This window comes from Cryptomeria japonica, chromosome 5, assembly GCF_030272615.1.
Source record: "Cryptomeria japonica chromosome 5, Sugi_1.0, whole genome shotgun sequence".
In the NCBI taxonomy this organism is placed as follows: domain Eukaryota; kingdom Viridiplantae; phylum Streptophyta; class Pinopsida; order Cupressales; family Cupressaceae; genus Cryptomeria; species Cryptomeria japonica.
Window position 1 is genome coordinate 912,166,295 of NC_081409.1, and position 14,918 is coordinate 912,181,212.

The window sequence follows — 14,918 nt, forward strand, 5'->3', positions numbered from 1 at the left end:
ACAGGCAGGTCTTCACCTCACCCCGTCAGACCCTAGCGATCCAGCAGGCTCGCTCCAGCGATTCCTTGGGGAGCTACAGGGGATCTCAAATATAGCACGAGGTATGGCACAGTTGACTGGACAGATGGATGCCAGGAACTCAGCTGACGCTGAGAAGTTGTTCCACTTCATGGCTTCGCGATGTGAGGAGGAGTTTGCACGCCACTTTGAGCAGTGGGGGTGGCCAGAAAGTAGTACGCCGGAGATGGTACAAGAGTGGACGCACATGCAACTGGTGGAGGGAGTGGGCACCCTGGGAGCCACCTTGCGCAGTGTGGAGGGATTGTTCCGGAATGTTTACCTCCAGATGCGACAGAGTCAGATAGAGCAACAGACCCAGCGGCTGTATGTAGCAAAATTGGAGAAGGGGAGAAGCGTGCGCGGTTGGCCGCAGTAGAGAAGAACCTGAGGGTTGAGCTAGAGACAAAGGTGACCACTTATGAGGCCCATTGCAGCATGCAGGAGAAGGAAGCATAGGCGTTGGCAGCACAGGTGGTTGACCTCACTCTGTAGATGGAGCAGAAGGACAAAAAATATTGGAGGCTGCACATATGGTCAAGAAGGCACGTGAGCGGTAACTGATTGCGGAGAAGAACCTCAGACTCCACATAGGGCGACAACCTTCTTCTTTGGCCACAACAGGAACTCCTCCTCCCCCTCCTCAGTCTTAGTCTTTTGTTTTGTTGTTCCAGCTCCTGTTGTCTTAGTCGTCTGGAAGATGACTACTTTTTTTGGGGGGGCCTGATGTTAGGGGTCAATAACACATGTTAGTTTATAGTTGATTTGGTTGCTTTATGTTTTGTTGTGTATGAGTTGCCGAGAGGTTCCCGTGGGGTAGTTGGTAGTTAGTGACGGTTGGCAACTTGGCCAATTGTCGAGTCTATATAATGTATGGATGGAACCTTGGCAAGTTAGTATTGTACTGGCATATTTGAGAATCCAATAAAGATATCATTATTTTGCCATAGACGTTTTGTAATTGTTATCTATGCTTTGATATATGTTAATGTTCTTATTATATGAATTGTTGGTATGTGTGGAATATCTCTGTTTATCCGTGAGTTTACTAACCTCACTGTAAGGACTAAACAATCCATAGATGTTGTTCTTAATTCTATCACCAACTTTCTTCGGAGTTAACCTTCATTGTGTTATATTGTTGCCAAACAAGTCACCTCTGAACTCATCATGTTCATCGGGTTTGGAATGAACATTATCATACAGCCATAATTGTGGATAAGAAACTTGTAACGACGAAACCATCTTATTCATAAGACTTCACGGTTTCCAAATATTTATTCTTTTTCTATAACTACTTGGTGTTACAAGACTGCCACTCCAGAACACATACTTATCAAGTGTTATATCTTTACACTACGATGGGGACATTACATCTTGCTAGAGAGCCTCCCTTCGAACATACGAGTTGATGAATACTTTCCACAAGTACACCAAGTCTTGCATCAATTCGTCTTTTGTCATGTACTCTTCTTCTTCAATTTTAGTTACTTTTGGTTCTTCTATTAGTCATCCAATTACGTTGCCATACTGCCTATCAGTGAATTATATTTTCCGGATTCGTATCGTGCACCGAATGTTTACTCAAGTAAGATTATGCTACTTAATATACAGAGTAAATAGAAATGTAACTTATAGAACGTCGAATGTCATAACATAGAAATATCAAGTACGAAAATCACTTCCAAAAAGACAGCATTTATTGCAATATGCAATGTGTACATGACAAAGATAGCAAGTTTCCGACACATACAAAATAAGTACATATATTGTAGTCCTCAGTTGGATAAGATTACCAACCATCAAGAACTGTCAAGTAACAAACCACTCACTAGGGACAATTAAACACAATTACATAACATAGTTTTATTTACGAAATAGCCAACTATCTTCTACACATTTTATACTTTCAGCTAACTAATATTTATTTAGAAACAAACTCGGCACACTCAGCCAATTACAATCTTGGTTTGGAGTTTGTCAGCTTGATAAGTATCAAGAAATATTTCCTTTGGTTCTCACTACAAGTTTGAAGTTTTGACCTCACTGAAGGCAATCATGTAAATTCCATTTTTAACTTCTCAATTCCATAAATGTCATGTCGTATGTATTTTAATTCCACACTATAATTCACTTACTTTTCTATTTGATAGATCGATCTTATATTATAAAGGACTGTTAGTAAACAACTAATGTTTTCTTTCTGCAGGGTGAAGACAGATATCCAAGAAATCCATTGAAGAAAAGGGAAGACATTTTCTCAAGGCTTACAATCCAATAAAATATTAATCCTTTCTTGCAATAAATATTCCAACAAGCATGTGATTGGCAGTCTACATAGTATATTGCTCCATTTTAGAATGATTATAAAATATTATGAATTTAGCCAAAAGAATGCGTATTAGCAAGTAGTAACATATGAATTTCAATGACCTTGTTTAAGAGACTACAATACTCCACCTTCACCTTGGATATCCAAAATTCAAATTCTGAGACATGTAGAAATTTGTGTTGAACAAAGAAGTGCATTGTTCTTATTACCAATACTAAAGACACTGCATCAAACTAAATAGATGAAAAAGAAATTAATTTGAATAATATTCGATTATAAGAGATAGGGTACTTACTCCAGGAAGAATACATTCAGCAGCTTTCTGCAACAGTGCTTCCATATCTTCCACCTAAAATATTTTGTAACACGAAATTATCAAATCACTTTGTATCATTTCAAACAACTCTAGAACTATGCCTGCCTGCTACAAGAATGTGTTAAATTTTACAATTGTGTGTAACCATGTACCTCATGTCGCGGAATTTTCTTATTGATGTCATCAAAAAATTTCAGTCCTATCTTTTGTGTTGTTGTTAGGGAATCATCCTTCTTTAGATCTTCTAGGGTTCGATGCCCCCTCTCATACAACTTTGAAGCAGTAGTAGGACCAATGCCCCACACTTCCCCAAAAAGGCTGATAGTTCGTATCTGAAAAAACAAGAAAAAAGAACAATACAAAAGATGTATTATAAGATTCAATGACATCTTCTTAATATGGAAAAGCTAGAAAACATGAAAATGGGAAAGTAAAATTATTTGAGGAAATGTTAGCAATTCAGTAGGTCCTGCTAAAAAATGTATGTGTGATCTTCACCCAGCAACATTGTCCTCTATTTAAACAATTCTTATATCATCAAATTCTTCATCTCATGGAACAAAATACTGCCTACTACCTTAGCAAGCTCCTCCATTTAGCACAGAAGTTTGTCCTACTGTTAACCTTATTATGTCATCATATTTTTCATTGTCGACCAAAATGATAGGTCCTACCTGTTGATGGTATTTTTACGCACTATGCAACACAGAATAAAATACTAAGTATTCTATCCTCTCTTGAACAAAGACTTCCCAAGTTCTACACTACGTAACCAAATGGTTGAATGTTAGGTCTTGACGTACTCTTGGATAGACTCAATTGTTCGATGTGATTTTGTTGTAATCACAAGGGGACTTACATTCAATCTTGAATGCTGCTGGAACATGGAAAACTAATGTAATATCCCAGTTATTTTTATTTTTATTTTTAGGCCAACAATAGTCATCAACAAGAAGATGACCCGTTAAGGTTAGAATTCATAAACTGAAACATGCTGGAAAAGCAACCCTTCCACTTTCTGATCACCAAGTGCCCAATGTGGGAAGGTGAGAGCATACGGTGTTGAGGGGATCGTTAGCTCAATTAACTGAAAACAATACAATGCTTGGGCGGCGAGCCAACCCCTTCCGCTTATCCAGCAGGAAAGCAAGAAAACTTGGCGGTGAACTAGCCAAGTGAGACACACAAAGATACGAATCACTCAACCGCAATATTTCAGCAGGAGGACTGAAATTACATAACAATCTCAACTCAACTGCATATGCAGCAGGAAGACCATTACACTCAGACATCACTCGACCACTTATGCAGTGGGTGGACTGAAATTACAATTTGCTTAATAATAGGCGGCAAGCCAGCCTCTTCCACTTTTCAGCGGGATGAGAATTACAAATCAAAATTGGTTAGTACTACTACTACTTAACCTTACAAAAAATAGATGATATGAGAGGAGAGTAATTGCTGAATATCCAAAGCAAGTTCCTTGTCCAACTACGGTGACTCCGGTCTCCGAAGTTACCCTAGAACTCCGGAACCCCCCAGGTTCCCAAGTTCCTTAACCTTCAACCCCGGAACTCCGAAACCCCCAGGTTCCCAAGTTCCTTGTCCTTTACCCCGGAACTCCGGAACCCCCAGGTTCCCAAGTTCCTTGTTCCTCAACCCCGGAACTCCAGAACCCCCAGGTTCCCAAGTTCCTACCCCGGATCTCCGAAACCCCCAGGTTCCCAAGTTCCTTGTTCCTCAACCCTGGAACTCTGGAACCCCAGGTTCCCAAGTTCCTTGTCCTTCTACCCCGAAACTACGAAACCCCCAGGTTCCGAAGTTCCTAGTTCCGAAACCCCGGAACTCCGGAACCCCCAGGTTCCCAAGTTCCTTGTCCAACTACGGTGACTCTGGTCTCCGAAGTTCCCCAACTACGCTGACTTCGATCTCCGAAGTTCCCCAACTACGGTGACCCCGGTCTCCGAAGTTCCCCTTCTCTCTTTAACCCTTTCCCTCTCTATCCCGAAACTCCGGAACCCCGAGGTTCCGAAGTTCCTTTGCGCAATTCCGCGGAACTCCGGAACCCCGAGGTTCCGTAGTTCCTTCCCCTTTTGCCTTCTCTCCTTAGTTCCCACAAAACTTTGGAACCCCGAAGTTCCTTGCTCCTTCCCTTGTCTTCCTCACTTCGGGAGTCTGAACTTCCGAAGTCTCCGGGCTTCCTTCTGACTGGCGACACTTCCGAATGGCGTGATCGACACTCAAGGCTTTAAATGCTCCGATAGTTTTGGTGACTTATGCACTTTTTTTTGTGGAGCCACAAGGGTGCATTAAATATTTTGCCAGGGTTTCCATCAAGGAGGTATGGGGGGCCATGCTGGGTGACTTATGTCATGACTGACTTTGGAAGGTTAGTCAATCCACCTTCTCAGGATTTCCTTTGGCGGTATGGCTAGGTTGCTTGTATGTATAAGCCAAGTGCATGCGCTTCCTTGCACTTCCAGACTGACATCCAGGGGTCATGATCACCCTTGTATCCATTTTTCTATATATTGGCTTTTAAGCCTCATTGTAAAGGGTTCTCTCCCTGTTGCCTTGAGCTTTCTTATGCTCTTCTCTTCTCTTGAAGACTAGTAATTATTTTTGCATTTCTGCAACTGTAAGTTTGGCCTTTGGCCTTTGAATGAATTGAAACTACCATTCTTGCCTTACTTCAACTTATGCATGCTGTGTATGTGTTCTTACCTCCATTATAAGTGTATGTTTGTGGTTTTCTTCTCTCCATATATGCTGTGTTAACTTGTTTTCCTGAGTGTGACTTGTGGGAATCCTTCTCCCCTCTTGACACTTAGCAAATTCTAACCTCCATACATGCGTTTGGATCACTCATACAACTAAAGTTTGTGCATCTCTTGGGTATTTCAGTTGATTCCTTGTGTCATTTCAGGTGAGGAGAGAAACCATCTCTTCTTGGTGCATCGCCTCCTTTCATTTTAAGCAATTCTCTCTTCCCTTTCCTCTACAAGTTGTTAGGATAGGTTTAGTAGTAAGTTTTGAAGTGTTGAGTTGGTTCAACACCTGCACCTAGATTGAGAAGGAAGCTGGCATTCTCCGGAGATTCAACCACCTTGTGCAGGGTCCCACACTTCGGGGTTGTTTCCATGTTTCACAAGGTTGCTGAGTTGATAGCTCAGCAAGGGTGCAAGCTTTTGTGACAATAGGGACCTTAGCCTTTATACTCTCCCTTAGCCAATCAAGGATAGTTGATTGCTCTACGGTATTTCGATCAAACCCATCATCTGTCCCTCCTGAGTTCGTAGGTATACCATCCAAGAAGATTACTGGAGATGCATGCGTTTCAATTTGCTCTCTGTCTAGACTTTGGACGACTGCTTTCATTATTTCCTCGATCGAAGGAGAAGGCACTCTCACTTCATTATTAATCATACATATGTCCCTCTCCTGTTCCTCATTGGCATTCTAATCAGGTACGACAGATGCGGCACTCAGGATGGAATGACCTTCGCTGGACTCGCGTCTCTCCCCTATAATCTTCTTTCCTGTGACCGTTACGGAGCTTCCAACTAACTCCTACATCTTCTGAGACCCAACACTCTCTGGATTTCGGGCATTACCTGCACAGATACAAGGGTTGGAGGACAAAGAGTCATCTACTCCCATCAATTCATAGGTCAAGGCTACACCTTTAGACTTTAATTGCTTTGTCCTTTCAGATGTCCACCACCGACCTCATGAGGTCTGCTAGATCTAATTTCTCTCCCTCTGCCCAATCTATTAAGGCTAGTGGTACATTCTTTATCTTTTCAAAGCCTAGCTGTTGAAGCTCAAGGCTGTCCTCTACTTGGTCAGCAACTCTAAACACCTCAGTCACTCTTACCAGGCTCAAGGGAATCCTCGACCAAAATCTCTTCCTGATTTCGAAACTATTGGTTGTGTTAGCCGAATAATCTTCTAAATCAGCTCTGTGTTCAAATGTCATCCCTTCGACCCTTTTTATTTTGCGGAACGGGTCAAAATTCTTCCTCGCCTTGTACTGATAAAAGGGATACCAAGCCAGCTCCTTCTCAGCAGTCGCAGCAACTTGTGACGATGGACATGTTTCCAACCCATTCCCAATCGTGAGAGAGGACGTTCCTGCCTTCTTTTGTTTATCTCTTTGAATTGCCATATACCCCTCCAATTGCCTCACAACCTCGAGTAACACAACTTGGTTAGTAGGGTAAGCTGGAAGCTTATAGGGAGACCCGATAAACCCCTGAATTCTAAGGTAAGTGAACTTCGGGTATTGGATATACCAATATCCAAATCTACTGATGAAGTCCATAGACTCTTGAGAGAGTCTCTAGTGCAGTCCACCTTGCAACGTCCGCGTGATGTACATGAGGAAGGTATCATTCGCTCTTTTAAAATGGAACTTTTCTTCCATGTGGAGCTGGGGGTAACAATCATAGACTGGAAACTGGTTTTCTTTGTTTCCTACTTCCCCCTGCAAGTGAGACCTCTGTATCTGTAGGTACGAGCTCATGAAGAAGGTCCTATTTGCTTCTAGGTTCCTCAGCTGGCTATCCAAGTTGTCACTTTTCATCCGGGCCCATTCTATCATCTTTACTCCATTCATTATTTCATTGATGAAATAATACATCCAAGGCTCGAATGGAGCACCTTGACGATTTCCCATTATCCTGTTCAGCAAAACGATCATGTCTCCAATGTCTTCCTTGAAGTATGCTCTCACCAAGCTCTTCATTTGAAGTTTGGAGGCGCCTTTCCTTGGCTTATCCAGCCAAGAATGATTAACGATGGCATCATACTCCTCCAAGTGGTCCTGATACATGCTATCAACTTTGTCCTTCGTCACATACACAGTGTTATGATACTCTGGGATCCTGAAGGCTTCTCTGATGGCCTCATCATTGATATTCGTCAGCACTCTTCCATCAGCTACAACAATGTCCTTACTGGTGGGCTTGTAATGCTTAGCACATTCAACTACTAATTCGGTGCATTGCATGGTGGGGAGAAAACCAGCAGCACGCATGATGCCACTCTTCATCATTTTTCGTGCGGTTGTGGTAGGCACAAGGTTGTCCAAACCAAACATCAGCTTCTTAAATTCCCTCGGATTGATGTGCCCGAGGTTGGTGTCGCTAACATTCTTCCACTTCGAAGTCATCCTTGACTCAGGAGGAGCGTCTTTATCCACTTGAAATTTCATAGTGCCTAAAATCTTCGAATAGATTGAAATAAGGCTGAAAATTTCTCAGAAAACTCAAAAAGAATTAGCAATTCTTCCTTATATCAGCTGGCTTCGCTCAAAAATCTGTGAATCCTTTGTCAAGAAGCTTTGTCCAACTGCAAGTAATATCGAAATTTTCTCCAGATGAACTCCAATATGTAAACACTTCTTTATGCTCTCCTCAGCTAAAGAAGTTCGAACTTCTTGATGTGTAAAAATGAAGTTACATATGAAGTATTTGTAAATGAAGTTGAATTCCCAATTAGAAACACGCAAAATCATCCAACTCATGCTTCTAATTCTAACTCAAATCTTGGGAAAGTGTTGTCATCTTCTTTAGTTCGAAAATCCTTTACTTGTGCAAGTTTCTAAATTGTTTTTAGTTGATTAATTCGAACTAGGCTCATAAAATAGTATCTTCCAAAAGTTTCTAATTTGGAACTCAGTCTGAAAATCCTAAATATCTCCTTTCCCATTTTAATTTTGACTTTCCATTTTGACTTTGCAACTCGATGATCTTTGAAAATCTCTTTTTCCAACTTTCTAATTTGATTAGGAGTTCGATTTTTGGGAAGATTTGATGACAACACTTGGCTTCTTGTTGACTTTGCTTGACTTCCAAGAGTAGGGCGGAGTTTTAAGTGTTCAACTTCATGCTTGGGCGGACTTCTAGAGGCTCACTTCATGGGCGGCCTTTCTTCTTCTTACCATGCATGGCGGACTTTTGAACTTTACCATCTTCTCTATCAAGTTTGGGCGGACTTTGGAGAGTCCACAAGTCATGGCGGATTTTTGAACATATCACCAAGGGCGGAGTTTTAACTACCTTCTCAAGGCATAGGGCGGAGTTTTTGAACACCTCCAACATTGCATCTTGGGCGGAGTTTAGGAAGGACACCAAGGAGGGCGGAGTTTTGAGCTCCCTCTTCTTGGCCTCTTTAACATACATGGCGAACTTTGATGGTCTTCAACTTCATGGGGCGGAGTTTTGAAACATCGCCATGACTAGCAAGAGCAGACTTTTGAAGGCATCAAGGAGGCTTACACACCATCATGAGCGGACTTTAGACATCCCTCTACATGGCGGACTTTGCCTTGTTTGCTTCTCATGCCTTTCTTCTAGGGCGGACTTTGGACATCTCTCCAACATGGGCGCAGTTTTAAGACATGGCTACCAAGAGCAGACTTTTAAAGCATCTCCTAGGTGGACTTTAGGAAGGTCTCCATCATGGGCGGAGTTTTAAGACATGGCTACCAGGGGCGGAGTTTTAAAGGCATCAAGGAGGGCGGACTTTTGAAGGCATCAAGGAGGGCGGACTTTTGAAGGCACCTCCTTCATCATGTATAGCGGACTTTAGAAGGCCTCCATAATTCCCTCTTCAAGGCGGACTTTGTTGGATCTCCTAGCCAAGGCGGAACTTTGGTCTATCACCAAGGGGGCGGACTTTTGAAGTGACCCCACTGAAGGCATAGGGCGGAGTTTTGAAGCATCACCAAGGCGGACTTTGGAGGCTTCCCAAGGCATGGCGGAGTTTTAGAGTGTTCCCCTAGGGCGGACTTTTGATTCCCTTCATCATGGCAGACTTTGAGCATCTCTCCAACATGGCGGACCTTGATCATCTCTCCAACATGGCAGACTTTGATCATCTCTCCAACATGGCGGACTTTGCTTGGGTGGACTTTCTGAACACCTGTCATGACACTCAACCTTATCCATTAGCCAAAATTAGAAAAAAATTGGAAAATATCAAAATTTCACAATTTAACCAAATTTAACCAGATTGATTTGAAATTTGAAATCCACACTCATGCAAATCATCTGAAGCATTATGACCCCTAAAATGTAGGGAACTGGCTTTTTAGGTCAAAACTAGGAAATTTTGGATCCCCGTCGAAGCAAGTCAGTGGTATCAGTGCAGACCCTAGGTCCCCATTTCGAAAAAGCAAAAAGCAGACATCCCTAAAAAATAGGGAAAACTTTCTAAAAATAGCCATATCGGGGATCGGGCTAAAAATGCCAAAAACGAAAATTCCTAAAAAATAGGAAAAAGCAAAAAAGTAAACTTTCTAAAAATAGAAAGTTGTTCAAATTCATCCAAATCAATTGCGATCTTTGTCCTTTGGCCTTTCTAGGCACTTTGATGGTGTCCTGACTCTAGAATCACTTGGTTTGCAAAAACTAACTTTCAATCCTTAGAACCCGAACTGTTCAAAACTGAACAAGGCTTGACAAAACTGAAGCGAAAGGCAACGGGACACTAACGAAACCCTAGAAAGCAGGAAAAGAGAGGGTCCCCATTTGCAATGGGGTGATGTGTGAAAAAGGTCACAACACGACCTTGGCCATGTGAACCTCGATGACTTCAAAAAAAGAATGTATGGGCTCGATGATTGCTTTCCTTCACCATTAGCACACAACATGATGAGATATGGAATCGTCCAAGCAACTGGATTTCCTCTAGCTATGCAATGCAACGAGCTGATAGTAGAATGAGCCAGACATTACAACATCTAGGAGAGACAAATTGTGGCACCTAATGGCAGAGTACTGGCCTGCCTTGTAAAAATGGCCATCAAGGAAGCATTCGACATTCCAAATTCCCATTCCACCATATACAAGACCAAAGAGGAAACCTTAAGAATTTTTGAGGCAGAACCTATCTCCTGTGCTGAAGTAATCAACAAACAATGGTTGCAAAAGCCAAGGCCTCATTATTCCAAAATGCCGAAGAAACTTTTCCAGACAAATTTCATAGAAGAGTATGGAGACCTCATCCTATTTCTAAACAGAGTCACAGGAAGTCCCCAAGCCTCCCCATTCGAGTCTTGGATGTTCTACTTCATCAAAGAGATCATTTCCAGTGTCAAGACGATAAATTGGGCAAAAATAATAAGTAATAGCATAGATGAGCAGTTGAGAAACATGGAGCACACAAAGTCTTTTTATATGAGTTCCTACAACATTTACATGCTAGCAAGATGTTACAGATATAAGGGATTGATTTGCAAAGGCATTGAGGGAAAAAAGGATGGTCAATTCAAAGCATATGATTGCTATCCCCAGTTGCAGGAAAATTCCCAATTCAAAAGAGTCAATGATGCTTCCCTAATGTACATCACCAGGATATTTCAAGGAGGCACACATCAACGATTGACACAGGATGCCAAGAATTTGATAGGCAGGTTTGGATCTTGGTATACTCAATTCCCCAGATTCACATACTTGAGGGTCCAAGGATTTATAGGATGTCCATACAAACTTCCAAGATATCCTACAAATTAAATGGTATTGCTAGAGGTCATCAGACAACTGGACATATATGAGAAAATCCAAAGAGGCAAGAAAAAGGCTGGAATTTCTTTACCCCTTTTCATTGGAAAAATGTTAGAATCATGTCCATCAACACAAGTAGCTGATAAGACAGATGTGGAAATGCAATGGTACCCATTCTCCTTCTATCAATCAAGGTCCAACTTTGATCCCCATCACCATATTGGGATAGTAAACAAAAGGAAGTATAAACACAAAGTTGATCTTGAGGATTTTTGGGCCAATGCGGCTGATGAATATGAAATAAGGAGAATGTGGTCTAGGATATCAGTAAGTATGATCAGAACAATTGAACTTTTCCCCATACCTGATCAACTCAAGGATTATGGAAATTTCACCCAGCCACACTATGAAGAAGAAAAGGATAAACCTCTCCCTGTAATACATTGGCCTGGACCTGAGCTTTCAGATTTAGATACATTAATGAGGCCAATCATGAAATACGCTAAGTGGTGGGTAGATCCGCAAACTCACAAACTGAAGGAAAAGAATGTTGCATGCTGCCTTCAACTTTGATTTGATAAGCAGCATGAATTACTATTCTTCCGATGAGGATGAAGTGACTCACGATGCTGAGAAACCAAAAAGTGGAAATTCTAAGAAAAGGAAGGATACAACAAAGAGTTCACTAAAGCCAAGAAGAAAGAGGACTTCAAATAAGGAAATTATACACAAGAAATAGAGAGCAAACAATGCATCTTCCTCTATCAACACTTCATTGGTTGAAGAAGTTCGCTCATCCACAGATAGGAACAAAGCTCCAGTTGCAGACAATTTACAAATTGAGATGGAAATTGCTCCTCCAATTTGTGAAGAACCAATTCAACGGCAAATTGTTCCTGATCACCTTGATAATCCAATGACAATAATGAATGAACAATTGGAAAATATTGAAGTTGATATCTTAGAAGGAGATTTTCAAGAGGGAATGATTTTCGCACTCAAGGGAAATGAAGAAAATGAAAGAAACAAAGGAAATGAAGTAAATGAAGAAGGTGATGGCATTCAACAGCCAACGGTACCAGATTGGTTACTAGAAAGAATGAAAAAGAAAGCTATTATAGAAGTCCAACCAATGGACGATTGAGCAAAGTTCTTAGCCAAATTGAATTGGCCTATGGAAAAATAGGCAAAGAAATATTCCTCAATCCACAAAGATCTTGTTCAATATAGGTGGCCACTCCAAAAGTTGACAAAACAAAAGAGGACATCACTCCTGAAGATTACGAGCTAATGACAACGGACTTGGGTCTTGCTACAAAGGAACAAGAAGTCCAGGAGTTTCATTATTTAGTGAAGGCCATCAAGGAAAGGCTAAGGAAAGAGGAAAAAAAGGACAAACTCAAAGTGGAGAATGAACAATTGAAGGATTATAACCAAAATTTAGTAAATCCTATTAGAAGAGAAGAGGTAGCAGTCGCTCCACCTTTGGCTCTTCCACAAGAATCAATTGAGATCTTTGAAGGAATGAAGATGGCAGCCCAACAGTGGCAGGAATAGATTACAAAAGCTGTAGACAAGGATGGCAAATTCATGGAAGAATTGGCACATATCTATGTTCGCATCTCTTCATTCATATATAGAATCCAAAGCATAGCTGAATTTTGCGAAGATTTTCAAACTGTTCAAGAAAAGAAAAATCCATGTTTAAAGGTACTGAAAGGAATCCCTGGACAAGACTTAGTCAATGGAAATGTAATTGGTGTTGGAACATCATATGACTTCAACACATGGTATCAGCACGTGGTATCACACCTTCGTGGCTAGAGGGGAAGCCTTGGAGAAGATAAAGATCGATGGTGCCAGAATAAAAGAAACAATCAACCCCCTTTTCGCAAATTTGGAAGTGTTTCGGACGTTTAGCATGTTTGGAATTTCGGAGTTTTCGCGATTTTTAACCTTTTATCCGAAATTTTGGACCTTTAAACACTTCGTGCAAATTCCAGGAATTTCGGCCCTTTGGCCAATTTTGCAAACTCAAGGTAAATTTCGGAGTTTTTGAACTTTTGGCGAACTGGAGGCATTTTCGGACCTAAACCACCTTTTTGCAAATTCAAAAAAAAACTTCGAATTTCGGCCCTAGGGTCTGAAATTGGTGTTTTTAAGTGAAATTCGGACCTTAAGGCACTTTTGGCAACTTAAGCAATTTTCGGACCTTAAGGCACTTTTGGCAACTTTTCCACATTTTCCAGTTTTTGCCCCAAGGTCCAAAATTGGGCATTTTAAGTGAAATTCGGACCTAAACCCACTTTTTGCAACATTTCACATTTTCAACTTTTTGCCCCAGGGTCCGAAATTGTGCATTTTAGCGATTTTAAACGTTTTCCTCAAGAAGTGCGAGCTTGGGCACTTGGGCGAGTTTGTCAAGATCTCGTCGAAGGATCATTTTATGGAATATAACATTTAAGTATAAGTGACAATTCTTATACTTTAAGTTATATTCCATATATACTTTCCGGATGTTTGAGAGTGGTTTCGGACCTCCAGGAGTTATATTGCAAATTCTAGTTTTTGGAGGATTCCTCAGTTTTCCAGACAGTAAAATTTCAGGATCAGGACATTCCAGACTTAGCCAAATTTCAGGATAAGGACATTCCAGACTTAGCCGAATTTCAGGGCATTTGAAGATCAAGATGACATTCCAGACTCCATCACTCACCAACTTGACCCTTCATATCCCCTTCCTCTTTCGCAAAGACAGAAAGGCACAAACCAAGGGGTCCCTGTCCAAGATGGGGATGGGTGTGCGATTCGCACAACAAATGGCGACTCAGCTGGGAAATGTTCCTGAACCTTTCAAGGATGACTATCCGGATCGAACCCGAGAATCTTTGGTATATACCCCACAAAACAACCCAAATGACAAAAGACAGATTCAAAGTAAAAATGAGGTCGCAAACTGAATCAAGTCACCAACCTTGAGAAATCGAGTGTGTGCAGTGAAGTTCATTCAAGCCTAAAGAAGGTTGAGATATCATTGTTTAGTTAATGCAAGTTACGTAGAGCGACTCTAACTCCAAAAGCAACCTGGTTAGAGCCCTACTTCCAGCAAGCATCTATAGCCCCGGCAGAGTTATCGCCTGTAAACTCACAAAGATTGCTCCGTTTCCGATAAATTTTCTTGTTGAAAATCGGCAGACGTGTCTGCATTCCCAAAGCCAAGCAACTTGATATTTCTTTGCTTTTCAATTTCTTTTCTTTTGATTTTTCTCTTTTATTTTCACTTTTCACCTTGGCTGGTAAGCAGTAAAGCCTACGTGGGATTCAGCATAACAGTGGTCGCTGAAGCAAAGCTTCGGAATTTTTTTTCACTTGCAGTGACCTCCCTTTGATAAAACGACAGACTTAAGCGTTTTTAAGCGTTTAAAAGTGCAGTGATCACAACGTTGGTGACAAGACGCAGTAAGCAACTAAATTTTTAGACTGACCAAGCCTTAAACCAAAATGGACTGACTATGGGGGCAACCGTCAATTAGGTGCTCTACCAAAGTCGACATCCAAGAAATGAGCCGGAAAAAATTTTCCGACTTCGAACACCAAAGCTAGGAAAAGCAAACAAACCCCTTCAAAAACTGACAGGGAGACAACCCCTTCCGAAAGGACACCTACACTACGGAAAGCAAACTAAACTAAAGCAGAAAACAGG

The 14,918-nt window shown here is 41.3% G+C and overlaps 1 protein-coding gene across 3 annotated transcripts in view; it reads right to left on the reverse strand.

The window, feature by feature from the left end:
* The window catches only part of LOC131042942 (DNA polymerase lambda), a 328,908-nt gene that overhangs the window by 219,389 nt on the left and 94,601 nt on the right, over window positions 1-14,918 (reverse strand). For all 3 annotated transcript variants that reach the window (XM_057976282.2, XM_057976281.2, XM_057976283.2), the window contains 2 exons: window positions 2,858-3,037; window positions 2,685-2,738 (listed from right to left, as the gene is read on the reverse strand). In XM_057976282.2, coding sequence (XP_057832265.1) covers window positions 2,685-2,738; window positions 2,858-3,037 — 234 coding nt within the window. The remainder of the gene's footprint in view (window positions 1-2,684; window positions 2,739-2,857; window positions 3,038-14,918) is intronic.